The sequence below is a fragment of the Sporothrix schenckii genome, assembly GCF_000961545.1.
Source record: "Sporothrix schenckii 1099-18 chromosome Unknown Cont48, whole genome shotgun sequence".
NCBI classification, from domain to species: domain Eukaryota; kingdom Fungi; phylum Ascomycota; class Sordariomycetes; order Ophiostomatales; family Ophiostomataceae; genus Sporothrix; species Sporothrix schenckii.
Window position 1 is genome coordinate 43,394 of NW_015971149.1, and position 26,832 is coordinate 70,225.

General features: G+C 49.9%; 9 protein-coding genes across 9 annotated transcripts; 5 read left to right on the forward strand and 4 right to left on the reverse strand.

Annotated features, from left to right (window-relative positions):
* Positions 1–606: 606 nt before the first annotated feature.
* Positions 607–2,672, forward strand: SPSK_01066 (uncharacterized protein; the record flags this gene model as incomplete). The annotated part of the gene is made up of 2 exons (XM_016727997.1): positions 607–663; positions 762–2,672. The coding sequence occupies 2 exons, from the start codon at positions 607–609 to the stop codon at positions 2,670–2,672; spliced, it is 1,968 nt and encodes a 655-aa protein (XP_016583858.1).
* A 296-nt stretch (positions 2,673–2,968) lies between these two features.
* SPSK_01028 (uncharacterized protein) lies at positions 2,969–5,455 on the reverse strand (the record flags this gene model as incomplete). The annotated part of the gene is made up of 1 exon (XM_016727959.1): positions 2,969–5,455. The coding sequence occupies one exon, from the start codon at positions 5,453–5,455 to the stop codon at positions 2,969–2,971; it is 2,487 nt and encodes an 828-aa protein (XP_016583859.1).
* Positions 5,456–5,987: 532 nt separating this feature from the next.
* On the reverse strand, positions 5,988–11,843 carry SPSK_00976 (E3 ubiquitin-protein ligase TRIP12; the record flags this gene model as incomplete). Its single annotated transcript, XM_016727908.1, has 3 exons — positions 5,988–6,184; positions 6,273–6,422; positions 6,506–11,843. The coding sequence occupies 3 exons, from the start codon at positions 11,841–11,843 to the stop codon at positions 5,988–5,990; spliced, it is 5,685 nt and encodes a 1,894-aa protein (XP_016583860.1).
* Positions 11,844–14,833: 2,990 nt separating this feature from the next.
* SPSK_01178 (2-oxoisovalerate dehydrogenase E1 component, alpha subunit) lies at positions 14,834–16,045 on the forward strand (the record flags this gene model as incomplete). The annotated part of the gene is made up of 2 exons (XM_016728109.1): positions 14,834–15,214; positions 15,272–16,045. The coding sequence occupies 2 exons, from the start codon at positions 14,834–14,836 to the stop codon at positions 16,043–16,045; spliced, it is 1,155 nt and encodes a 384-aa protein (XP_016583861.1).
* Positions 16,046–17,226: 1,181 nt separating this feature from the next.
* Positions 17,227–17,961, forward strand: SPSK_10372 (ubiquinone biosynthesis methyltransferase; the record flags this gene model as incomplete). The annotated part of the gene is made up of 1 exon (XM_016736815.1): positions 17,227–17,961. The coding sequence occupies one exon, from the start codon at positions 17,227–17,229 to the stop codon at positions 17,959–17,961; it is 735 nt and encodes a 244-aa protein (XP_016583862.1).
* A 506-nt stretch (positions 17,962–18,467) lies between these two features.
* Positions 18,468–19,664, forward strand: SPSK_01182 (uncharacterized protein; the record flags this gene model as incomplete). The annotated part of the gene is made up of 3 exons (XM_016728113.1): positions 18,468–18,606; positions 18,798–19,012; positions 19,044–19,664. The coding sequence occupies 3 exons, from the start codon at positions 18,468–18,470 to the stop codon at positions 19,662–19,664; spliced, it is 975 nt and encodes a 324-aa protein (XP_016583863.1).
* A 1,244-nt stretch (positions 19,665–20,908) lies between these two features.
* On the reverse strand, positions 20,909–22,168 carry SPSK_01168 (Rab family GTPase YPT7; the record flags this gene model as incomplete). Its single annotated transcript, XM_016728099.1, has 7 exons — positions 20,909–21,015; positions 21,095–21,194; positions 21,267–21,311; positions 21,394–21,573; positions 21,673–21,881; positions 21,919–21,997; positions 22,139–22,168. The coding sequence occupies 7 exons, from the start codon at positions 22,166–22,168 to the stop codon at positions 20,909–20,911; spliced, it is 750 nt and encodes a 249-aa protein (XP_016583864.1).
* A 752-nt stretch (positions 22,169–22,920) lies between these two features.
* Positions 22,921–24,405, forward strand: SPSK_01134 (uncharacterized protein; the record flags this gene model as incomplete). The annotated part of the gene is made up of 2 exons (XM_016728065.1): positions 22,921–23,067; positions 23,131–24,405. The coding sequence occupies 2 exons, from the start codon at positions 22,921–22,923 to the stop codon at positions 24,403–24,405; spliced, it is 1,422 nt and encodes a 473-aa protein (XP_016583865.1).
* A 455-nt stretch (positions 24,406–24,860) lies between these two features.
* Positions 24,861–26,600, reverse strand: SPSK_01109 (guanosine-diphosphatase; the record flags this gene model as incomplete). The annotated part of the gene is made up of 2 exons (XM_016728040.1): positions 24,861–26,302; positions 26,372–26,600. The coding sequence occupies 2 exons, from the start codon at positions 26,598–26,600 to the stop codon at positions 24,861–24,863; spliced, it is 1,671 nt and encodes a 556-aa protein (XP_016583866.1).
* Between the last annotated feature and the right edge of the window lie 232 nt (positions 26,601–26,832).

The following is a 26,832-nucleotide window of genomic DNA, read 5'->3' on the forward strand; positions in this document are numbered from 1 at the left end:
ATACTGCGTCATCGTCGCCAGCAGAGCCACCTCTCTTCTCCAGACCGGCTTGCAGCATCGTCGGGTAGGCCTTGGCTATGATGTGGTCCTTTTTTGCCGTATTCCGTGCTACTCCGTTGACAAGGAGGCCATGTAATCCATCGTCTACTTGTCTTGCTCGAGTCAATTCCCCCAGATTGCTTCATCCAGGTAGCCGGATTCGCGAAGTTCTTGTAATTGTCGTTTGCCCTAGACTTTGGCTGGAGTGGGTGAATTGGGCGGCCTCAGCTAGCTGGAATATGGTCCTTGGTGCCCAACCAAAACTCCACCGCCCAACACATGTCGGTGAGAGTGGGGGATGGTTTGCGTATGGACCAAATGTAATATGACCTGACGCATGAATCAATACGTAATACGATCCTGCTTCCGCTAATCACGGACGGACTGACCTCTTCTCCTGTGCATCGACCACTACTATGTTACCGAGCTTCTGCATACACATACTTTCTTCAAATTCACGACCTCGTGCAACGGTGAATGAAGTCGCGTTCCTTCCTAGAGCACCCGCCCGACCGTGCCTTTACGCTTTTCCATCTGTTCTCCGTAGTATTGCACACTACCTTCATAATGCCGTTTGAACAGACGATAACGATCATCAACAATTCCGGAAAAATCATCAGCACTGTAAGTCCCCGTTTCGCGCCTTTTTGTCCCGGCGCTTCCTATGTCTCCAGCAGCCTCCCTTGTACCTGTGTCGGGTTGCTCAGTACGTGCGACTATAGGGCAAACATCTAGTTGGCATTTTCAAGGAAGCACGGTCGGCCTACAAGGAAAAGAAAGAGACCCTTCGACAAGAACGACATTCTGGTATCCGCCGCGCGCGGACGTTTGACCTTTCCCGCAGCGGAGGCTACCACGGCCCTCCCTGCGAGGTTGAGGAATATGACGATGCACACCACTATGATCAACGCGAAGGCTATTATCACAACCATCGTTCTCTGGGACAAGCTGCATCGCCGCTTTATCTTGAGGACGGAGGCCATAGCCGCCGCCTTTCCCTGGATGGTGGTGACCGCCGCTCACATTATTCATTGAACAATCGCCAGCCGCGCCGATCGCAGCGTAGTTCTACTGGTAGTGGCACTTCGGTGAATGGAACGAGGAGCAGCTTTCGGCCCCACCAACCGCCATTGAATGCACACAACCTGCGTGATCTCTCTGAAGCTTGCGACGGACATTCGCAAGCACCAGATTCCCGTCGCAATAGCTATGGCTTAAACGCCAAGACGAGCGGTCACAATCTGGTGCCCTTGCGCTCTGCTCTAAACGATATACCTCCAAGGAGCGTAACCCATACGGCTGCGCTGCCACAAGGAAGTAGTAACTCCCCGGCTGTAGCTCTCTCGTCACCGCGCGCCTCGATATTGGTTCACCGACCACGATCGTTCTCCGCACTGAGCCGTCAACTCAAGGACAGTGGAAACGTGCCGCCGCCGAAACTTATTGATACGAACCTAGCATACGGCAATATACCGCCTGATTTGGAGTCGCGCATCGACTTGGACCCTGAAGCATTTGTTGTGGATGCGGCTGACGAGTTTAAAGAATCTTATGCCACGACACTGGTCGACCGCATTGAGACGCTCTTGAATGAGGCACAATGCATTCACCACACAGCTGCGTCCATCATCCGCCATCTACAAGACAAGCCCGAGGCCGCTGCCGCTGTCGCTGTAACTCTGGCAGAACTTTCAGCGCTGCTAACGAAACTGAGCCCCGCCTATCTAGGAGTGGTCAAGGGCGGAAGCCCGGCCGTCTTCGCTCTTTTGGCTAGCCCCCAGTTCCTCATTGGTACCAGCATTGTTGTGGGGGCCACGGTTATTCTGTTTGGCGGCTGGAAAATTGTCAAGCGCATTTCCGAAGTGCGAGCTGCGCCTGAGGAGGGAAAGCAAGCTTTTGCGACGGGCGATCAAAGTGGCGGGTTTTCGCAGCAGCATGCTGCGGGGATCGATTCAGAAATACAGCTTGACACCGCCGAAGAGCCGCTTTCAGCCTTACGATCGTCCTCTCGCGGCTACGAAGAAGCACTCGTGCTGGAGGAAGAACTGTGCACTATTGAGACATGGCGCCGTGGAATCGAGCCAGTACTTGATGGAGGACCCGGTATCAAGCCGTGGGAAGCCAGTGAGGTTGACCTTGAGCTAATCAGTCCGAAGGCGATGCGCTCGTGTATTGGCGATGATGACCAACGTACTCTGAAGAGCGCTCGAACCGCCAAATCTCTCGGACACATGTCGACACGAAATACACGCTACTACCACCGCCACCGCCAATCACATCACCAGAACAGTATTCGAAGCAGCGAACAGGTGACAAGAACTGATGACTCTCCGGACAAGCGGCAAAGCCGTAGTAACGACCGTCGGCGTGATGAAATTCGTAAACCTGCCCGCAGTTCTCGCACTCGCCACGGTGATGCAGAAAGCAGTGAGTCGGCAAGATCTACGACAAGCCGCAGCAACCGGCACGGTGGGCGCTCACGCACGGGTGATGGCCGAATATTAGACAATAGTCCGAGTGGCCCGGCATCTGGTACCAGCACCGTGCAGAGCAGGGAGAGGGGAAATCAAAATACAGGGAGCAGCATGCTCAAACAGCTTTTTAAAAGGAAGAAGGAAAAGGACAACAAATAATGCTAGGAGTCTATCAAGTCCATTCTGGCGTGATGCTCGGCATATCTGGTGAAAGCACGTTAACTGTTGCCTTCGCCAGGGCTTTTGCTGGCCGCTTCCAAACTGATAGAATTTGTCAGTGGTGATGGCGATGCTATGTAACTCCACATGAATGATGAGGCGTTTGCAGAAGTAGTCCAGAAAAGAAAAAATTCTAAACGTATAACAATTAAGTTGTTCTTTTTGAGTAGTGTATTGGTACAGTTAGATCAGCTAGCAGCGTGTCCATGGGTTTCACTGTCCCGTTTTTTGCGGACTTATTCCTTTCCTGAGTCCTCCGACTCCTCGATAACAATAGGTGGTGCCTGACGTACTTCCTCATAGAGGCTGTCAGGTAAGATGTCCTGCGTTACATCGTTTGCATACATGCCAGCAGTTTGCATCGACATCTGCTTCCGCTGTTTATTTGACAACTTTTCCAACTTGCTAACTGGTCTCGGTAGTGTGCTCCCCGTAAAGAAGGAATCAGGGCCCGATGCGGTAGTGGCAGTTGTTGCTTGAGAGGACCATGCTGAGCTTGGGGTGTTTGGTGGCATTGCACGGTTCTTGGCCGGAGACCCGTCTCGGATCATAGCAATCTGACAGCCACGTGTCGTTCGACGCCTGTAGGTTTGAAAGGCGTCGGGTGCTTTAGGCTGGCTCCGGTCGCTCGGGAGACAGCCTTCGTGAGTTTCAGCTCTATCACTTGAAAGCTGCGCTTCAATTTTCTGGGATATGGGCATCTCACCACAGTTGCCACGGGCCTCGTTGCTTTCACAACTATTCTCTCCACTCTCAAGGCCTGGCCTGGCAGTCTCCTCGAAAATAGCACAACGCAGGTTGCTCAGAAGAGATCCAACTATGGCTGGAGACAAGTAGTCATACCGTCGAGGGGGTCCTGCCCATCCATTTTTTCGCATCACGTCCAGGGACACAGGGTTGTTCAATTGGTACACCTGGACTAATTTGTATGCAAATTTGGCCACTAGCTTCCCGGCATTGAACTCGGCATTGCCAACACCGCCATCGCTGTTGATACCGCCGGGTTGCTTGAATCCAGCTGCAACTACAGCCATGTATTGTAGCTCGCAAACTGGTCGCGTGGCATACATCCAAAAGCGACTGACTGTGTGAGGGAGTTTGAAATTTCGAAACTCGTGATCTTTGTCCCCCATGACGATCTTCCGGATTTGTTCAGGGTGAATGGAGATGATGATGTCGGTCCGGTCAGTTTGGGGGCCCAAGGAGCGAATTGTCTCTAGCGGAATCCGTTGACTCTCCAAAGCCTGGCTATATTGCTGGTCATCTACTGGCAGGTTCGAATCTTGGCCGCTGGTGGATGACATTGTGGGTCGGTCCGTGGCCGTGAGCGAGCTCGACGTCTCACAGTTTGGCCAAGCTTGAGTCACTTCCGTTTCGACGCCTCTTCGAAATAATGTGGCAGCACCAGCAGCGCGCCTTAATTTTAGGACAGATATGGGCTTGGCTGCTACCGTATCTGGCGGTGGCGGGTGAGCGACCAGCGGCGAGCCCAAATGCCGTATAGTGTTACCACAATGGTCACCAAACTTGCTACCGAGCCGGGCGTTGGGCCGCGGTCTTGGCACCGACCGTTTTATTGGGATGCAGGGGCCAGACAAACGGCATCCTTCTTCGTCGCTATCAGAAATCTCTCCTGAAGTACTTGCGACTGTTCTGCCTCCCTCTATTGACTGTCGATTTGGAGCGAAAATCAAAGAGGGTGCAGTTACAGGCAGAGATTGGAAGACATCCTCGATACCCATGGACGTACAGCTTTTGTCGGGTTGTAGCCGTCCAGATTTTTCTGTCGTTTCCATAAAGGTAATAGCCTGTTGCGCCACTCCGTTGTAATTGCGAAGATCTGACACGAAGAGCGAGTTTGGCAATGCCCTCCTACGTCGTTTAGAAACGTTACTTGCTTTTATATCGTTAGACACCAAATCCCGTTTTGGTCCTGATGGAGTAGGACTAGTCGAGTTTTGCCGGATTCGAGAAATGGGAGAGGAGGCTTGGGAGGCCATGTGGCGCCCAGGAGGCCACACTGGAGTAAACGGGCTGGGCTGGGACGATGGAATCTCTGTTCGTGTTGCCTTGGGTGTGAATAGCAACGAATTTGAGATTGCGTTTGTAACATTTGCGTTTGGCTTAGAGGGCGTCATCTCGACGACTTCCAATTGCTGCCGTGGAGATAGCAATGCCTGTCTTGACGTTGTGCCGGATGGAAGCAGAGGGCAAATATTATCGTCGTCAGAATCTTGGATCGTAGTATGGAGTTCGCAATTGTAGACGTCGTCATCAACATCAGAGGCTAGGAGTGTATTTTTAGAGATGAGTTGGGTTAATGTCTGAGTGTGGTAAGAAGTGTTCGCCAGTGTCCTGTCGATAGATTTTTGCAGTATCTGTCGTCGTTTATTCTGCTTGCGGCCGGAGCTATCTCGACTTGTGTTCTCCTCCTCTGCACTGCTCGCTGGGAAACTGCTTGCGTGGTCATCACGACAGGCAGTCAATTTCAGCTCTTTCCCGAATAGTTTCGTTTTGCGCAGACTTGGTGAAGACGGTACGACACATTCGATTTGCGTTAGCATCTGCTGCTTTTGTGTGAGTGAAGACTCGTGCCGGCCATATTTCCTCACAACTTTCCGTCGGAAGGAGAAACGGAGCTGGTGTGGCGATCGGTTCGAGCGGTAGACGCAGGAAACTCTCTTGTCCTGCGTTGGCGCAGGCCCTAAGACTTTGGAGCTCATCGTTGACGGCAGTATACACAGGATGGTCGTTGATCAAGTCGACGCCGGAAATTTTAAGAGCCCGACCTCACACATTGTCGTCGCTCGCTCCAATTACGTAGAGACAACAGACGAGTGCTTTATTGTGTTCCGTGGGAAATTAAACTATTCATCCTTTTTTGGTGGGGCCAATACACGCTTTTATCATAGACGCGTCGCGTCAAAAGGCCCCTCCAGAGCTGTCTGACTTAACACTAAAACAGGGGGTCTCGTCATCCTGCACAGAGTAAGGCTAGCTCAGAGTCATTACGGCGTACGTACTAATAACATAGGTCTTAAAACTTTTCCACTTCGTCACGAGTTTAACCTTTGCTTTTTATTCACGTGAATGGTAAATATTTTACCAGAGTCCCTCATCCCTTGGAAACAAAAGATACTATATCCTCCTATTTTGACAAGATGATGACGGTGACAGGTCACCCCACCGCCACAGACACCAATGACCTGTTTCCAAGCAAACAGCTAGATCCTGCGTCTTTGTCGGCCTGTAGTATCACGAGAGGTGGAAAGCACCCTGTCCCTCCTTGATGGCTGTGAAAAGTTGCTTTCGGAGAACATCGATGCTGGTATAGTCAGGAAGCTTGAGATAATTAACACAGGTCATCACACTTGGGAGATAATCGTCCGACGAGTATGGCGCCTCACTGGGCTTGCAAACCACTGTGAACATAGGCGTCAAGCTGCGGAATCCTGTTATACGTAAACTTCCATGTCAGTGATGCATTGTACCACAGTTATCTAAAAACACCTTGCGTAAAGAAATTGTAGAAACACCCACCACCAATGGGGAGCCTCGGACTCCCTGTTGCGAATTGCAGGAATTCGCGCCTTTCGACTAGCGACATTTCGCTCATGACTTGGAGAAGATTTTTGACGTTCCGGCTATCCATGTTGAAGCCGTGGTCGGCTTTAATAGAATCCGAAAGTGCTATTTTTTTGAGAAAAATACGGTTAGCTGCAAGGTCTGTGTTGATGGCAGCGTTGGCCAACTGCATCGAGTAATTAACTTACTTTCAAGGGACCAATCTTCGTCCACGTGACCGAAAAGTGACACAAGCTCGTCAGGTGTGAATGCACTCAGGGCAGAATACGGAAACACTTCCGAAAAGCCTTTGCGAAAAGCGTCCACTTGCAATCGCACGCCTCCTTCTAAGGTCATCGCCACAACCTTGTCAACATATGTATCAACATTACTCATGGTAACGCTGATATGGCAGCCTCCCGGAATCAGCTCAATATCTGGGTAGCCGGGCAAGGTGAAATCAAGGGAAAGGTCGTCGATGCTGGTGTCGTCAATAGTGATGGCCTGAATGCCAGCCGCCTTTTCAGTAGCTGACAGATCAACACCCTCTTCGATAACCTTCTTAGCATTCGCAAACTTCTTGATGAGTAAAAGCGATCGAGCCAACGTCGGGTCAACAACTTTTACAGCACCAAGAGATGGCCGCATCCCCTGGGATTCGTTTCCTATGCGGAAGAAGATAGGGTTGAAGTTGATATCAATGATGCGTGAATCAAGCATAGACCTGGCCACAAACCTGCCCAGTGCTTTGAAAAGGCTCATCAAGCGCTCGCCGTTCGTACCCTCTGCATCTTCTGCAGAAATAGGACGTGGGAACAGTCCGTTCGGTCCCGACACAAACTCAGAGTCCCCAAGATCATTGTCCCGCCAAAGCCTAAGTTTCTTCTTAGAAAATTCCCTCGAAACAGTAGAATAAAATTCGAGAGTTGGCCCCAGCCCAGTACCCACTTCTTCGAAATATTCAACTTCAAGTATGCTCTGCGAGGTCCCATAAAGCTCCATGACTTTCACTGCCGATTCGAGTATCTTCGACCTGGAAATCCTAACCTTTTGCCTTTGGAGGCGTCCCAGAAAAGGGCGATCGTCACGGCGAACGCCGCGTGACTCGTCTTGCACCTGTGCATTCTGCCATCGTGCCATAGAACGGGCGTATCCAAACGAGGTAGACTGCAAAAAGAGGTGACGAGTCTCAAAGGGAAACAAGAACGGGTACATCCTTGCTAGATCCTCACTCCAGTTAGGCAGGCAGTTGCTGGCTACAATGAGTGGTTCTTCCAGTTGGCGGTTCAGCTTTGCTGTAAGTTTCGTGTTGACGAACTGCAGCAATGGCTCAGCGTTTGGCTTGGAGGGCTCTTTGCTTGAAACCAATATATCATCAATATTGGCGTTCAAATCATGCAGGTTTTTAAGAAGTCGGAGAATCGACGTGGTGATGGCAACGTTTTTGAGAGCGCCCACTGACACACTGTTGCCGAAGCCGTCTTGAGCAGCTGAACCAGTTGATTCACTAAGGCTGCTTCCAAAACTTCTGTTATCAACGCCCGGGAAACCAAATGCAGAAGGTTCCTGGGATTGGGGACCTGGTATGCGACGATAGCGCACCGTATGGATCGTGGACCAAACAGACCGACTCGGTTGTTCGTCACTAACAGCAGTAGAATTGAGAACCGCCCTATACACCGTGCTGTCCGAAGACACAGTTCTCCCGTCCAGACTGAACTCAAAGTGCCAGTCTTGGGAAGTGGACTGCAATGCCGATTTATGTGAGGATGATGGCAAGGTACTTGACTTTGCAGGTTCAGGAGACATACCGTGCAAGGCGGTTGTCAAAACACTGGAACTGGTGCTCGCGTCCTTCGCTGAGCCTTGCGATGGTTTAAGTAAGCGAGTACCAACTGCCTGCCTTGTGATTTTCCCACCAGTCTCAAACTCCAGGTTCACCGCAGACGAACTGCGGTCATCGCTGCTTTTCATATCCTCGTCAAGTCCACTGTCTATGGTCTCCATGGCATTTGTCACCGGGAGATCCAGTTCTCCATGCTCTGAAATTCGCCTCTCACCATTACACTCCAAAGCCTTGGCAAGTGCATTGCCCTCGATTTGTGGATGTACTGGCTCTCTGAAGTTGGATGAGTTGGTATGGTGGCGAGATGATCGACGGAGGCCGGGTTTGCTTTCGGCATCAAACCCTACACCAGATGGAACTGATAGAGGGTTAGAATTTGGGCGAGTGCTGGACTTCGTTTTGCCAACGTCGCGTTGTGACTGGGAGCGTGTCATTGGAGAGGTCTGGTGATCATTTTGAGCATGGCGTGAGACATGCAAAGTTGAGCTCTCTTGAGTCTCAGACCCATCAGTGAGAACTTCGGGCATTATAGGGGTCTTGGAACCTAAATTTGAATCTCGCTTCACGAGGCGCGCTGCCAAGGCAGTCTCCGTATGTTCAACGCTCGCATCAGCCATGGCAGCAAGAGCTCTAGAAAGTCCGTCCCGTCTTAAGAAGCGAGATCGGTCCGTCAAGCTAATTCTGGGCCGCAAGTAGTCTTCCAGAATTTTGAAAGTCGCGATAGCATGAATCGAAACCATGATGCTTCGGAAAGCACGCGGTACCCCGGCGTCATCGTCTGCCACCAAGCGCAGCCGGATTTGCTTTGCTAACATTGATGCAGCACTAGTATGATTTCCATCGAATGCGTTGTCGTGTACCGTGATAACTTCAAAATGTTCAGATCTGCTGAGAAGGTCTTGTAATTTATGGACAAGAATGCTGAACGGTGTAATCGGCATCTCCGTTACATGCGTTCTGGTGCGAGACCTAACAGGGCGGCTAGTAAAGCAATCGAGGAATGCTGCTTGGGCTGCATTGGCGAGGTGCTCGTCTCGATTTCCAAAAACTTTGTCAAGAACATTGACCAATCCGGACCCTAGCAGTTCTGCGCTCGTCGCACTGTCAAAGACGTTTGAGTCAAAGTAAGTTGCCAGCCTTGTAAAAAGTTTGCAACCTTCGTCGGCGGAGACTGCAGATTTTCGTTCCAAGTATAATGTTGATATGTCGTCCGCCAATGACGAGAGACTTGTTAATGTCTGCGTCGCTTTTGTTCGCATGGAATCTTCATTCCTTTCGATTTCATGCCTGGCAAGGAAATCCCTAGCAAAATCACGTATTTGGGCTTGCGAAGGAGTGTTCTCCAAACGTCGCTGTCGTGCGGGAGCTTCATCAGACACCATGGAATTTCCAGAGCTTGCCGATGAGCCTTCCACTTCGTCATCGTGACCTCCATCGCGACTGCCACGTCCTCTAGGCTGGGCATCCATGCCTTCCTCACTATTCCGGAGTTCTTCCTCTTCGTCGCCCATTTCATCGTCAACTCGGTCGACATCAGCACCATCAACGTTGGCATAGTGCTGGGACAAGACTTGTCCAACAACGGCTTCATCAATGTCCTCGTTGCTGTCTTCGTCCTCTAACTCTAAGCCTGTGTAGCTAGAAAGTCCATTGAAATTGTCGCTGTCATAAGCGTAGTTCCGCCCTTGATAAGTTCGCTCCTCATGGTCTGGATTTGAAATGAGGTCGACATTGTCTCCTTGTTTGTGATTGTAAATCCCTGTGGGCGACTGGTGGCCAGTATTGTGAACGGTGGAATGAATGGCATCCAGAGCTGGGTAACCATGCGCGAGCAGCGATAACTCGTGGTCACCATTTGCCGGGAGACCCGCAATCTTTTCGATCTCGCTTATTACACCCTCGCGATATAGCTGATATCTGTATATATCGCCAAGCCGGCTTAAGAGCAATTCAGTAGCCTGCAATGCGTAGCTAACTAAAGAGGTGTGGTCTTGTTGAGACAGAATAGAGGCCAGAAATGAGGCAAAGGGAACGGCTTCAAGCGCTTCCAAAATGATAACCTTGTCGAAATTGGAAAGGATTCTTATCTGCGCCGCCAAGACCCTCATTCGAATCTCCAAATTCACAGTGCTCGAGTAGGCATCTATCAAAGTAGGCAAAAGAATGAGGGTAAATCGCCGGACCTCTGCTTGGCAATCTCTCAAGAATCTGAGCCTCAGCCTGTTTGATTCGGGAATTGAAGAGGAAAAGTTCACCTCGTTTGTTCCTAAGCTGCTCTGAGTCTGCGTATGCCCGCTCCTCATGCTGGCAATTACAGAGTCAACTGGAACAGCAGCGGATTCCTTCGGTAGTAGGTTGCAGACAACATTGAGAGTCTCGATAATTTGTTCTTTTGGCCGATGGATCAAAGCTTGCATAACAAGAACACTGTCCAATTTGGCAGCAATGTCGTCGACTCCTGCAGGGGGCGACACGCCGGTTAGGCTCTGGTAAAGCGTTTCGACAACGTTCATTTTGAAGAGTTCGGCTGCAAGGAGCGGGCTGTCGTCGGCGGTAATTGCCAGGACACGTAAAAACTGTGTGTGGAGGCTTGGTCCAATAAAGTGGTTGGTCGAGCTAGGTAAGAGTAACCTTAAAATGGCCTTCAGCAGGTCAACACCCACCAGCTCTTCAAGTTTAGGTGGATATTGTTTGAAACACTCAACAATGCGAGACACACACAGTGCCGCTTGCTCGACAACTCGCTGGTCGTTGCTGTAGAGAACATTCAACAAGATAGGCATAACATCGCGAACCTCCGGAAACGAGTCCTCAGGGATATTTCGACAGCAGTTCGCAGCCGTCGTCACGGCAGTCCGTTGCGTGCTGGTAGCAAAAAATTCCAAGTAAGAAAGACATGCAGTTAGGCCGCCTTCTCGAACAATCTGGGAAGGGTATTCGACAGAGATTTTCTCAAGGGTGCTAAGAGCCTGTTCAGCGACGTCGATGAAAGATATCTCAAGAAGCTTTTGGCACAGAACAGGGACGGCCCCGCCATACACCACGTTGGCTGCGCTTGCGGGTATCGCTTCCATTAGGTTCGCAAGACACCGACACGCTAGCAGCATCATTTCAGGGTTTTCTTCCCCCGTGATTTCGTTTGGCTGCATGAGAGCGACAAGGTCTCGCACGTAGGGGTCGGGTGAGAAGTTGCCGATCAAGTTATCTTCGTTGGATACAAGCAAGATCTCTGATAAATCTTGCAAGGCAATCAATTGAACAGACGGATCCGCTTCCCGCCGAAGATTGTTCAAAATCTCCCTCAAACGGCCACTGATACCCGACATTGACAACATGCCGCCCAACATAGACAAAGCAACAGGTAAACCGGAACCTCGATGCGGCGTAGCAAACCTGGTTTGGAAAGATTCATCCAGTTCTCCATCAGAATATCGGTGCGCTTCATCGTCACCGTGGTCTTCGTCGTCGTCATCGATGTCATCATTGTCACCCTCGCTAATGTCTTGGCCAGTGTTTTCCCGGTCTTCGCCCTCGTTGATGTCTCGGTCTCTGTCTTCGTCAATTTCGGTCTGACTATACGGCGTGTGGGCTGCGTCGATACTCGGGTCATCAGCGCCGGACATAGCGACGTCGGATTCATCGGCCTCTCCTGTAAGTCTCGTGGGGTGAAAATGCGAGTTGGATGGTTGTATTTCGGCCATTCTCACATCTTATTTTTGAGGTCAGCCACTAATACATCTGATTGCGCAAAACTCATGTCAAATAATGGAAGTTCGTCTTGGGCCTACTTGCACCGGTCTTTTGTAAACCGGTAACAGTTCACATACCTGTAGGATTCGCACCACTGTGGACAGACGACACGCCAAGCCCATCGTGGGCATCTGAATGGTCCGTGGCCGATCTACATCAAGGGTGGGATAAGTTTATGAAAAATCAAGGGAGGGCCAAAAGGTTCAGGCTTTTACCTAGAAGAAGGCATCCTCGATGTCATGTTTCCCTTCTGACTTCGTGTTGAAGCGGCCGAAGGAAGCAAATGTTCCGAGAAAGAATTTTGAGGTCGTGGTTGTGTCTTCCTTTGCCGTTTGGGTCTGTGCGAAGACAATGTTCCGCCGATGTAGTCTCCAAAGTCCGGTCGGGCAACAGCTATTTCCTGAAAATTTCTTTTTCCGTGAGCTTGCTGAAAAGATTCCAGCGTCAGTTGTGCGGATGAATGTCGAGAATGAAATGGAGCAAGTGTCGATTGATCTGCTGTAGAGGAAACTGTATCCGTCAATGGGCGTACGGGGTCAAGAGATTGTGCGAGTGGTGGATCGATCTGGCGAGCAGAAGCGCGGGTTATTCTAGGTATTACGCGTGGATTAGATACTAGAGTTGGATACTGAAATTACTGTGAAGTGATCAAACAAACGAAGCGTCCTTCAATAAAGAGCGATATTAAGTAAAATCGGGCAGACTTGCATACCTCAAAGGTGGCGTTTTTGTTCCACGGAGTAAAATCGATCGCTCAAGTGCATGCGGCGTCACCGTCGATGCGGTGGAGCGGATGGGCACAGAAGACTGTGTGCTATTGTCGAGCGTTCCCAAGATGGCCGCAGCTTGGGGGATCGGTGTGCGGGTGGTGATTGAATATGGAGCTGGGGACAAAGAACCTTCGGTAGGGTCGTTACCGAGAACCGATCTAGAGCGCGGCTTTGCTGAAGAACTTAGGTCTGCCATGGGTTACGCCATGGGGCTCTTCGTACTTAAGTCGATATTTGTTTGTCGGCACTGAGGGGCTGGAGTGTTCGCCAGCTGTCACAGCACAGCTACGAGCTCAGAATGCCAGCCTTACTCTCCGTGGCGATGATTCAATTCAGTTACCGCACCACGAGCGCGCATGCAAGCATGATTCGGTTTGTCCGATGAACGTAGGCGGTTGCCGCGGATACGGTTTGGGCATTTGCGAGAACACTTCGCGAACGTTTGAACAACCGTCACCCAACGAATATTCGAAATTGCAAAGCGCCTCTCTGAAAGGAAGCAAAGGTGGAAATGAGGGTGGAGATGCGATGATGGATTACTATGGATGAAAAAGTAAAGCGTCATGTAATGTTAACGCAGTGGATGTTGTCGTGGCAAACGAGTGAAAAATTGAGCAAAGAGTTGCAATGCACTCGTTGCGTTGTCGGCATTTAGAAGCCTAAGGTTCTCATGGGATGGTAAGGCGACAGGCGGTTAATGCATCTAACGAGGTCTTGATGGTGGGGATAGCGGGACCTCAGTGTTTGTTGGTAAAACAACTTGCTTATGTCATGGAAAGTGCAGAGTATCCTTTGCTTGGCTCCCAATAGGTGCACACATGGTGGAAATAAAAACATCTAACATAATCGTTTTCATAGCCAGAAGCATCGCGAAAAAAACATTAAAATAAGACATAAAAACACTGCAAAATCGCTGTATAAATTATGTGCCCACGTAATACCCTACTACAACAGCTGCCACTTCTCCTACATACTCTGTAGCCTTGCACCTACTCGCTCTGCACTTGCTGTTACAACATGCAGCTCCGCGCGAGCCGTTGTTTCGAGGGCCCGGGAAGCTCGTACAAAACGAGACGTTCGAGCACGCGGTGCACGGGCCGCCGACGTACGTGAGATCCGTGTACGCGCCGGCACCGTGCTGCACCGCTCTCCGCTTCCGCCCATGTAATGTTCGCGATGTTTTAAAAAGATTGAAAAGAGGTACTAAAACGATTACGTTAGACGTTTTATTTGCACATATGTGTGCAAACCAATCAAAAGCCATTGTTCATATTACGTAAGTTTTTTTTTATTCGCATACCCCATTGGGAGTATGTCACATGGTGGAGCAATGGTCGCGCGTCTTACACCGACTGGTTACAGCCAGTCAAGACGTTAACCCAACTTCCGGTTTGTACGATGTAGTCTTGCTTCTAGGGAGTGACGATAGTACGGAGTAATGGTGGAAAGAATACCCATGCCAACCAAAAAGTCCACTCCAATTTAGAGCTACTCCGGCTTCCCCGCCATTGGTATGCCGCTAAATGCTTCTAATATCCCCTACGTGACTGCAAAAATGGTTCAGGTATAGCTTTTGGTGTAATTGCTCCATAGGCACCGAATTTATGTAGACAATTAGGAGGTGCTTTTTTGGCAACGCTAAACTGGCAAAGAGGCTGGGCGGTTTTCATCGGCTCAGTCGTCGGTATTACGGCCAAATCATCATGCCGCACTTGGGAAAGCCGACCTCCCATAAAAATAACGACTTCACCAAACTTATCCCAACAATTCCTCGTTTTGAGCCCTTTTCGCGACCTTACGGTTTTGCTATTAACGTCACTGTGTCTTCCTTTTCTCTTCTGTCGCTTCTATCCTTGTCATTCGCACAATTCTGGTGCTGGAACATCATTCCAAGACTCAACATGAAAAGAGCACTTTCATCCAGGGGACTGTGTTTGGTTTCCCTTAAGCAATGGGGTCCTTTCGCACCCATCGTCACCCAATCGACCCTCTTTTCGAGACCGCGCTGCGTTCTTCAGCATAGAAAAATACCTCACGTTGCATACGTAGCTAGAAGAAATTCTGGCAACCTCTCTCAGACACCTGACTCGAACTTTGTCTCCTTTCCCGGAGCCGTCAAAAGTGTGTTCACCAATACCTTGAAATTCGAAATTCCATCCGAATACCCAGCGATGCCGACGTACCGTGTCCTTGATCAGCACGGCGTTGTTGTTGATCCGACGTTCGAACCCGACTTGAGCGATGAAGAGGTTGTGAAGCTATATCGTGATATGCTGACGATCTCCATCATGGACGTTATCATGTTCGACGCCCAGAGGCAAGGTCGCATCAGCTTTTACATTGTGTCCTCTGGTGAAGAAGCTACTTGTGTGGGATCCGCATCTGCCCTGTCTCCCGAGGATGTGATATTCTGCCAGTATCGAGAACAAGGTGTTTTCCAACAACGAGGATTCACCATGAAGGAATTCATGAGTCAATTATTCGCAAACAGGCACGATTCGGGGAAGGGCAGAAACATGCCCGTGCACTATGGCAGCAGTCGTCTGAACATTGTAAGCAGTGGTCAACAAGCCCATCCGTCCATCTTTCATCTTATTAATCGTGTACAGCATTCCATATCGTCCCCACTTGGTACGCAACTGCCGCATGCTTCGGGTGCAGCCTACGCATTAAAAATCCAACGGCTGCAAAATCCTACGGCTGATCCTCGGATCGTAGCCGTCTACTTTGGCGAGGGAGCCGCCAGTGAAGGTGACTTCCACGCCGCACTCAATATCGCCGCCACTCGCTCGTGCCCCGTTGTCTTTATATGCCGCAATAATGGATACTCGATATCCACTCCAGCTCTTGAGCAATATCGCGGAGATGGTATCTCCAGTCGCGGCCTCGGATATGGCATCGACACCGTGCGGGTGGACGGAAATGACCTTTGGGCTGTGCGTTCAGCCATGGCGCAAGCCCGCAAGATGGCACTCCAGGACGGTGGAAAACCGGTGTTGCTAGAATGCCTATCATACCGAGTCGGTCACCACAGCACGTCGGATGACTCGTTTGCGTATCGAGCCAAGGTGGAGGTTGAGGACTGGAAACGCAGAGACAACCCGATATCGCGTCTCCGAAAGTGGATGGAAGCCAGAGGGTGCTGGGATGATAGCAAGGAGAAGGATGCTCGCGAGACAATTCGGAAAGACATACTGAAGACGTTCAATGAGGCAGAGCGTGAGAAAAAACCACCCATCCGCGCTCTGTTCGAGGATGTGTACGAGGAACTGACCCCCGACCTCCATGCTCAAATGAAGCAGCTAAAGAACCACCTTGACAAATATCCAGAAGAATATGATGTCGGAGAATACGAGGGTGGCAAGAGCAGTCTGGAATCTTAAGCCTTTCAGACCGTATACTACCACCCTCAGAGCGGTGCATCAACCACTCGAGTATGAAAAGACACCACTTGGTCAAGCTTGTCTCTCCTTCGTGTTTAATGGCATTTCCAAGCTTCCTGCACCATTGTTCATATAGCCCTCACTGGCCTGCCAGTGTTAACAACAATGAGGCCTTAAATGTGTGGACTTTTGCCGCGCCCCGGGCCAAAGCAATAGCATTTTGATACCGAATGAAAGGAAATCGCAGAACAGTATCCAATTGGTACGAGGCAATCAATGATGCTCTGCAAAATCGCCCATGACTGTGAGCAGCGTGTAAGATAATAGCCCATAGTATGCCAACGTTAAAGCACATGCCCTTTGGTGAAACAGGCAATTTTAGTTGTTAGCAACACTACCATGGCCGGCCTGAAGCTGATACTCATACAAATATGGAAGTAATTGCGACGCATATCCATCCAATTCATTCAAAAAGTGCAGCTCGACACTCTAAAAGATATTCATGTGCGGAAATATAAAAAGGTCTGTGGCGGAAACGCTTTCCTTTCTTAAAGTTTATTTTCTTGGGCGGGTAATAAAGCATAAAGAAGAAACAGGTTGGCTAATGGAGGGCGCGGTACCAGCGGGTGTTAGAACTACAAATCAAATCTGTACACTATTCGTAGCAACATGTGGCTGTGACTGCACAGCCACAGCGAAAGTATTCGACCTAATGGAAAGCGAACGTGGTTTTCGAATGTTTCAACTCCACGAATCCTCCAAGCGCTGAAACTGCAACGAGAGTAAAAACAGCACGATGACATTTCGACGGTCACACCTTCTGCAAGCCTTCCGCGCGCCACTCTCCAGGGATCCGTGTCGTCCTGCCGCTCTACCTCGGGATCGGTTGTCTTGGATCGTCCCTGCAAAGTCTCCGATCACAACCTTGCAAAACAGTTTCTCGCCAACACGACGCCTCCATGGCAATATCCACAGCAGAGCCTCCCAAGGATCTGCGCCCACAAAACAAAAAAAAACACACTTTGGTTTCGAGACGGTAACGGAGCTAGAGAAAACAGAACGGGTTGCATCGGTCTTCACAAGCGTGGCCGAGTCGTATGATCGCATGAATGACTTGATGTCTTTTGGTTGGCACCGTGTTTGGAAGTTCGTTTTGCAAGATCAATTCACCTTCCCATGACATGGCCTTGCCTACTAACATGGGGGCACGCAGAGACCACTTCGTTACGTCACTTAATCCTGGCTTTGTAGCTAAACCGGATACACCTCCTCAGCGAATTCTCGATGTTGCTGGTGGTACCGGCGATATCGCCTTTCGAATGCTCAAGCAGGCACATGTCATCAATGAGAATCCAGAAACGCGCGTCACAATCTCAGACATCAACCCATCCATGTTAGCTGTTGGTCGCCAACGTGCTGAATCCCAGCTACCGGTAGGCCAGCTCGCGTCGCTAAATTTTCTTGAGGCCGATGCAACCAGTTTCCGGCAGCCAGACGGCACCATTACCGTGGAGTCGTCAACTATTGATCTTTACACGGTCGCATTCGGCATTCGAAACTTTACCGATATACCAGCCGCGCTTCGCGAGGCGTACCGTGTGCTTCGCCCAGGTGGTGTATTTGCCTGTCTCGAATTTAGCAAAATTGCTTCCACCAACAGAAACCCGGCGGCATCCTTGTTTGACGCTGCGTATAAACGCTGGTCATTTAGTGCCATACCTATGATTGGCCAAATTGTTGCTAATGATCGTGACTCATACCAATACCTGGTAGAGAGCATCGAGCGTTTCCCGAGCCAAGACGAGTTCAGAGATATGATTATCGATGCCGGCTTTCTTGTCGGTGGCTGCGGTTATGAAAATCTCACCGGAGGTATAGCCGCGATACATAAAGGGATGAAACCTCTAGATACTTGAGGACAGGCCATTTTTCCTTTTCACCCACCGTTTTTGTGTGGACTGAGTAGCGAGGCTATCTCTGTACGATATTTTTTAATAATTTTATATCATGTAAGGCGCATATATTACTCCTCTATTTCGTTGTTTCAACGCCCTTGGCAGTCACTTCTCACCGTCGAACGGGCCCGAGACTGAGAGTGGTTTCGCCTACCTGGTTCAGTTAACTTATTAATGTTCAATGTGTAAGGAAACAAAGAAGGGAACACCTTAGGTCACCTGAGGCTTGGCAGGCATTCATCTACTGACCTCTAACCTGTCGACCACGAAATATTATGTATTAGATAGTAATACGTTTTACTTTGTTTATCTTGAATAATCCATACGTATGGCGATTTTTGCTGGAGTAGGCACTGTCGTACTCCGTAGAGTAAATATCCCACTCTGCGCCCACGTTTTCCTAACCCCGCCATCAGTCAAGTCTTTTCTTTAAGTCTTTCCTGATAACAACCTTTCCTGACGTCGCCATGTCCCGACTAGAGATCGCCGCCAAAAGCGAACTGGCGCTTGTGCTACCAAGCCTGGTACTAGCAAACCACCTTCACATCACTGGCGTCTTGCCGGACCTTATCCGCTGGTTCCAAGCCGGTAAGACCTTGAACGATGGTGCGTCAGTCGTCCGGCTTGGTTTTGCCTCTGACAAGGTAGTGTCGGACGGTGATATTTGCATTGCTTTTGTTGGTTGCCGCTGCGGATGAGAAGAACACACGGGTATAATTGAAACCTCACCTTTTCTTTCTTACGTATGAAACCCTTCCTTTTCCTGTTTTGCGTGTGCTATATTAACGTCTGGCTAGGTTGGAGAGTGGGTAGTCAAGTCCGCGAATTTTGCTGGCATGGACCGCAAAGAATCCACGGCCATCCGATTGGTCTTGAGTCGCGCCTCATACTGCATACGCTTGTCGTCGGCAATATGCTATCCCTCGCCGGCCTGGCGATATGGTCCGCTCTTCGATCCAACCTTGCGGGCCAATCCCTCATACCACAAAACGGGCCGTCATGTCCACCGCTGGTACAACGTTGTTCTGGCTTCCACTCCATAGCTAGCACCACTCATCGAGAAACTTACCGCCCCGGCCTTTGAAGAGGGTGCAGGGGAACGTGCTGCCACATTGGATGCCGGGGCCGGCTATAACATTGACCTACCGTGTCATACAGCCGTTGTTCTGCAGGATGCGGTATGTTGCGCTGTGACTGGTATAGACAACGCAGGTCTCGAGCCCTTGACACTCCCCAAGTACATCAAGAAGCCCGAGCTTGGCTCCAGGACTGTGCTTCTGAGCCCCACAGTTCTTCTCGAGCAAGTCGACGCGCAGTCCTTTGCCGTGGGCGAAGAGACTACGCTGATGAACGGGGGCAGCGCGATTATCCAAGAGATCGAAAATGGCCCTGGCGACCAAACCATCAAGACGCTCAAACTGCAGTTTACCCCTAGAGGCGACGTGAAGAAAACCGAGGTCACTTGGCTGGCAGACACGAACGAGAATTTGGTTCCCGTTGACTTGGTCTTGTTTGATTACTTCATTACAAAAGACAAGCTGGAGAAGTCTGACGACCTCCGGGATTGCCTCACCGATGGCACCGAGTTCAGACAGCAGGCATTTGCTGATTTCAATGGTTACAACGTCAAGCCCCTGAAGAGAAGTGCCCTTATTCAGTTCTAGCACAAGGGCTACTACAGACTGGAAAACTGGATGCTGTTCTTCGAGATGGGCAAGAACGGATAGTGTAACTGGAAAGCAATTTAATGTTGTTTTTTTGGTGGTTGGGGGGGGGGGGTTAGACAACTACATTACAGGGTAGCGTCGCGGGTATTGTAGTATCTATGGCCGTCTATGACAGAAGTACTCTACCCCAGTCCATATAAAGGGAGTTCCACATGGATCCTTACTATTCACATTTAGTCAACCACAACACAACGTGTTTTTGTCGCGGACGGGAATATACTTGGTGCCTTACTTTGATACTCCAAGCCACACTACTTGCCTCGCTTTCCCTTACTCAAAAAGGATGTGTGAGATGCAGCAGGTAAAAGTTGGCAGACGTGATGGAAAACTGCTTCTAGCAGGCGGTTAATGCTCCCTGTAGCCGCAAACCTGGCTACCACCGGCGTGTGTTATGGCAAGGAACGCCGTGGTGCTTATCAGTAGGCATGTCAGAAAGCAAATTCAGGTGTGACCGAGAGAGGCAATATCTGAAACCATAAACTCGATAACCGCCAACACTTTAATATATGTTTCGGATCCTGCCAGGCCTGCTTGTCCGTGCCGATTAAGCTCTACCGGACGTTCTCTGTCAAATTTGTGTGGGATTTAAAGGAATGAGTGTCGTTTCAGAGTCCCATTTCGAGAGAGACCGTATGGAGGCTGCGTTTATCCCGGGACACGGTGGTTATGGGGTATTGGTCACCACGACCCAGCCCGTGTGTACAATTTATATGGTACTGACGATGAATTGGAGCGACAATCCCCCCAACTTAACAGACGAGGCAAGGAGAAAAACGCAGGACTGCAACTGACATAACCAACCCTCTCCTCCGAGGGATATGCGCCAGCTTGCGCATCATGGGATTGGTGTCGAGCCTCGGTCACAAGGAGAAGTTATTAAATAACCCGACGGTAAGAAAAAGAAAGGGATAAAATTAAATGAGAGACGCGAAAAGTAGAAAAAAAAAAAAAATCAACATGAAAACAATAAAAGCCAAGGCCTGGGCCAGACAAAAACGGGCCAAAGTATCTTAATTGTGGCGACAAAATGAATACGGTAACAGAAAAAAGAGAGAAACATATAACGTAATGTGAGCAAAAAAATTACTAGCACCAAGGAATAGTGCTGTGGTAAGCCAGGGGTTTCGTCAGCTTCCACGTAAATATATTCTACCACGATGTTTCTTTTCACTGAAGACCATCTAGCAGGGGCAGGAGTCCCGGTCGTTTTCAATGTGAATGTTGATCGGATCCTGGTATTCACCAGGAAACTCTTCGGACTCTTGCTGCAATGCGTTTTTGGCAATCACTGCAAGATACGAGGTCAGTGTTTTGCATCCCTATTACTTTACTCTCCAATAAAGTAAATCATCGGCGTGTCTACTTACCCTCAAACGCCTGCTCGACATTGATGGCTTCTTTGGCACTTGTCTCAAAATACGGGATATCGTGTGCCTGACAGAATGTCATTGCACGCTTAGTCGAAATCTGGTACAGACCAACAGTTAGTATAACCCTGCCTGAGAGGTCCTAATCGACACAAAAGAGGATTGTGCGTACCACTCGCTTGCTCTCTTCAACATCAATCTTGTTTCCAAGCACAACCTAAAGGCACTTTGTTAGCTGTGTCCGATAAAATAAAGAGACACTAGCACAGTCAGGAGGTGCGCTTCTTATATCCACGTACAAATGGAAAGTTATCGGGGTCGCGGGGTGATGCCTGAACTAAGAACTCATCCCGCCAGCCTTCAATGGCCTCGAAGCTTTTGGCATTGTTCACGTCAAAAACGAGAACGCAACAGTCGGCGCCGCGGTAGAAAGCCACGCCCAAAGACTGGAACCGTTCTTGCCCAGCAGTATCCCAAAGCTAATAGAGATTAAGAGGCAAAAAAAATCAGTATTAAAGCCAAAAATTGCAGCGAAATTTGCTTTCCAGTGGTGGCAGGCTTAGAAGCATGAGTCTCACCTGCATTGTCACTTGCTGGTCATTGACAGGAACTTCGCGCGTGAGAAAATCAGCGCCAATAGTCGCCTTGTAGCTTGCACTAAACTTCTTGTTGACCTGAAGATCGACCGAGCAGTTAGTCTCTCGTTTTCTCATGTCATGTCCGGTCCCACCTCCTCCGGTACGAAAAAGCTCGCCCTTGTCCAGAGTAGCTTGCCCAGTCTCGATACCTAGATCTTGTAGCTAGATATCGTCTCTTTTTCATACTGTTGAGATGGGGCCCGTTGCTCACATATTGGTTCATCAAGCTGGTTTTGCCAACACCGCTGTCACCGAGAATTATGATCTAGAAATAAACAAGAATGTCAACCACAAATACAATCAGCGCATTGTATCTATGTGTATATGAGAATGATGTAGGGGCTCGAGGAGAAGGGTGTTGTCCCGATAAAATAAAATAAGGAGTGACGGAGGTTCGCGTGCATACCTTGAGGAGAACCTTCTTTCTCGAGGCCATAGTTTCGTTGGGTGCGTAGGGTGTAGGGACATGCACAGACAAGCAAAAAAGTTTATCGAAAAGACACCAAAGCTTCCTATAAAGTAGGCGAGAAAGTTGCGTAAGCGGTCGGGTTCAAGAGCGCAAATATGTTGAAGGCTCCTTAGAGATAACCAAGGCGGGTTGGCGAAAGGTAGCGGTTTCGGCGGGGTTAAGTTCGGAATGGAGTTGGTGGCTTGATTTCTCGGTCGACTGCAAGTCGAATATTTGTTGTTATTGGGAATCGTTGCCTATAGGGGCTGTACTAAGTGGGAGATGGCTGCCTGGAGGAGGCGATGTGAGGCTTTGTGGCGGAGGTGTGGTCTTGACACGACAATGTTGTGGGTTGATGCCGGTGACAATCGGCATGCTTAGTCGGCAACAGAACCCATCAGTTCATGGAGAGCTCTCCAGCCAATCAGAATCTCGTGTGCTTGTCTCATGTCAGGAAACCCAAACTCCAATTTCACTTAACCTTATCAATATCTGATACATGCATAATATACTAGCAATATGTAGCAAACCGGTTGGGAAACGGTGCAATCATTTTTCCCATTCTCGGCTACGTTGTACAACGCAATTGCAGAGTAATACATCAATTTTTTACCGTATGGAATACTGGACCTCAACAAACACAGGGTCAGATATCCGGCTATCCATGTGCATTATTTATCACGTCACCATGCCTCTCTGGAAACAGTTTTGGCTTCCATTCCAGTAAAAAAGGACAGAAAATGGAAGAAGGTCATGACATCGTTGACCGGGTGCAACGTCTGAGCGACCTCGAGCTTGCTATGCTACTGTCGCTTATCAGCCACGAGCACTGTGTCATTGGCACACCGGAAACTGCTATGGATAGCCTTGTGGATGAACTTCGTTTAGTACGTGAAAACCAGAGGCTTTGGTTGGCAACAACGGATTTAACTGACCGATTCACTCTGTAGATATCCAGAAGCATTTTTGGACTGCACTGTACTGTGGTTGACTGCCAAAGTGGCACAACACTGGAAGATTTTATCACGCCCCTACTTTTATCGACCACGTCGTCTTCCTTCAAAAATTACAGCGACATTGGCAACACCGGTCGTACCAGCCATATCAATGGCACATCAGCCCACCAGCATAACGGAGATAGCTCGGCCGATTTCTCCCGTTTGTTTCCGATGGCACCACGGCTTCCTGAACCATCTAGTCGGCGGGCATCACAGCCAGTTACCAGCAACCTGGCTGCACCAGACATAAGCACTTCTGCAAGTGCCACAACCGCGACTACTCCAGCTGGTACCTCATCTATAGCTGATGTTCTGATTGCCAAGAACTTAAATATGGCACCCGAGGCCGTCCAGATTCAAACACTGGAGCTGTTGCGTACTCGTCGCATTTTCGCAGCCACAGCTATGCAAGCAGCACCTCGCCCATTTCTGCTTGTCGCCGTTGTTGCAGCAAATCGCGGGTTCCGTTGGGGTGGGGCTGACGACGTTGCCAAAAAACACACCAGTAAAAAAGACACGGCACCTAAAGTTGCACCTTATATGACAGCCCATTTAAACGACTTCTTCTCCATGGGCCACTGGCATGACCCAGATCATGGATATCCTAATCTCGAAGAGCAGGGGGCAGATGCGAACAGCAAACCGCGCGGCGAGGAAAATTCGGATAGTGAGAGTCTTGTCAAACAAAGCGTTTCTAGCAGGGCGCAGCGCGGAAGGGGCAACACTGCTATTCTCTCGAGCCTTGGCCCGACCCCTGGGATGTCCGACGCGCCAATGACTTACACAGCCTTTTCCGATGCCGATATTGACCACCTTACCACCTTGAGTAAACACGTCCGTGTTGACACTGAAGTGCTCCGCTACCAGTTAAACGTGGTGGCCTTTTTGCGTATGCACCGTGCGGTAGCTGTCATGGGCCCAAGTATAAGTGGACTTAGTTGCGTTTCGCCTCGTGCCACAAAACAGTTTGAAAATCTGGCCCGGTGCCTTGCGCCGCTCCACCGGCTTGATTATATATCCCCTGCCCTTGTTTCTTTGGCGGCCCGGAAGACATATCTTCACCGGATTCGGACCATTAGCGTCGGTCACAGCAGTTCACGCCACCCAATGCATGAACGGAGCATGCAGTGGGGCAGCGAGAAGGCAGTCGTCAAAGCAATATTGGAAGAGATGAGCCCTGAAGATGTGATTGACGATGTTCTTGGTTCAGTCGTTCCGCCATTATAACCTTAGAATTTGCACTTGTGCGCAACTTTGTTCATGTTAACAAATTTCAATACAATCGCATCAGTTAGTGGGTGCTTTCCATAAATGTAAACCACACAAGAACGTTCCTATTACCGACAGAGACAGACAGAGAGATAGAAAGAGAGAGACAGTGAGAGAGAGAAAGAAAACGTTTAATTAACACGCAAATCCAAACCCAACGCCGTATGTTACGTATCGTGATGCACGGTAATGAAAGGCACCAACAAACGGTGTCCATTGCACCAACCTGTGGCCCCAGTCGTCTTGTTTACAAAGAATAACGTAAACATTGATGAAGTTTTCTAAGTCGTTGATCACGTTCCCGTGGAAACCGAAATATCTTCAGTTAGCGATGAACTTCGGTGACCTTGCATGACCAGCCGGAGCCCTTTGACAGCAATGGAAGACTAATAGCAAAAAGTTAGCATTGTGATTCACGACGAGCAAAGGACCTGGTAGAACAGAAATGAAAAGCCAGGGAAACTGAAATAAGGGCCTGGTACTGACCTGGCGCCCAAACACCAGCCAAGTTCATTGTCCTTAATCTTCTTGGCGATGCGAACCTCACGGTCAATAGGCATCTCGTATCCTGTATGAACTAGAGCCAACATGAAGTTGAGGTCCATGCAATGCTCGGGGCGGTCACGGAGTTCGTCAACAGCGCCCGGGACCGATGAGAATACACCCCAGGCATCACTCCCTGAGCAAACAGTGTTTGTCAAGTCGTGCATTTCGCGAATAGTGAACGACTCTGGCATGCCCAACGGTTGTGTACGGTCGAAAAAGTACGACAGAAAGTATACAGCCTCCTTTGCAAAAGTTTTGCCAATGGGGGGCTGGTGGACACCGTTGAAGGAGCACGGTTGAAGTCCACACTCGGCATCCTTGCGTAGGATACGTTCGGCCAGGCTGCGACATTGTGCAGGCGCAGCCTTTATGGGGCCGGTCATGTTCAACTCAGCTACCTCGCCCAGTGGGTGTCCTTCACCCAACTTGATCTTGACAGTCTTCTCCATGCCCACAGAGAAACACGGGTTAACGACAGTGGCCTTTACCCAAGCAGCGGCAGAGGCATCTTTATTCACTTCTTGAAGGTCGTCCACGAGCGCCTTGTAAATGGCGTCCCGTGCACTCATCAAACCGTAGCCTAGGTGCGAGTGTTGATAGAGGGTGAAATGACGGCCGCCAAAGTCCAAGTCGTATTTGTGGTCGCCTTCAGCCATCTTCGTAGGGATACCGCCTTGTGTTAGGCCGTTGTAATTGGGCTCAAACACAATTTGGGTGGAACCACCACCTAGGTCAAAAACGGCAGCCGTCTCTTCATGTTCCGGCATACCGATATTCCCGAGAAGGTAGTTAGTTGTGATCCACGCATAAACACCTTCGTCAGATCCATCCATGATGGCAACGCCACCGTCCTCATCGGACTGAACAGGGAATGGGTAATTTTGCTCCAGGTGGAGACGAACGGCGTCCAGTATACGTTGGCTCTTTTCGGGGCCCAAAAGACGCAGGCCGGCGGTGGCCTTGACGGCAATTGGAGTGCAGGCCTTGAGTTTGTCAGGTACCTCTCGCATGGCTTCTTCTAGGAGCGGATCTAGGCTATGGGCCGCTCCTTCTGGGTCATCATGGTAGGCACTGAGTCCACTGCTGCGGCCTTCAATTTTCTTCGTCTGCTTGAAAACCTCGCTCTCAAGTTCGGGTGTGGCACCGCAATTGTTGAATTTGTAGACATGGATACGGGAGCCCGTGCTCCCGGCATCGATCATCAGAACGTACTGGACGATGGGTTTGTCGCGCGAGCTGGAACGGTTACAGCGTTCGGTACCATATGACGCGTCAACGGGGACCTGGCCATCACGAGAAGAGGACGAAACTGACGCTTATTAGCCAGATATAAGTAAACACGCGAGCAACGCAGGATACGTTGCAGGAGACAACTTACCTCCACGATATAGATCGACGCCTTGGGGCGAGAAGTAGTAGAACAGGAAGAGCACGGTGGACAAGACGGCAACAGCCTTAATCCACCGCGTTTGTTTGGCTTGCGCCATCCAGGCGGTAGTGCGCTCCAGCGTGGATAGCTGATGCGGATGAGTCCCGTAGCGAGCGGGTTTCTCGTACGGGTCGTGGGCTCGTTTGTTGGTCGGCAGCGAAACGGACGTTCGGCGCATGTCACCAAGACGCGAGAGCCGGCCAAAAAGTAGGCGGTAGGGAGGTGGATAACAAGCACGACGGACGTGGGGGAAGATGGAAAACGAGTGAAAGGAAGAAAGTACAAAGTGTGATGCGAGAGATGAAAGGAGGGACAGAGATGAAAGTTGGTGATGCTGGGATAGGAAAAAAATACAGCAGTACAAAAATGTTAACAACAGAATGCGAAAGTCACTGGGCTGTGGAGAAAGA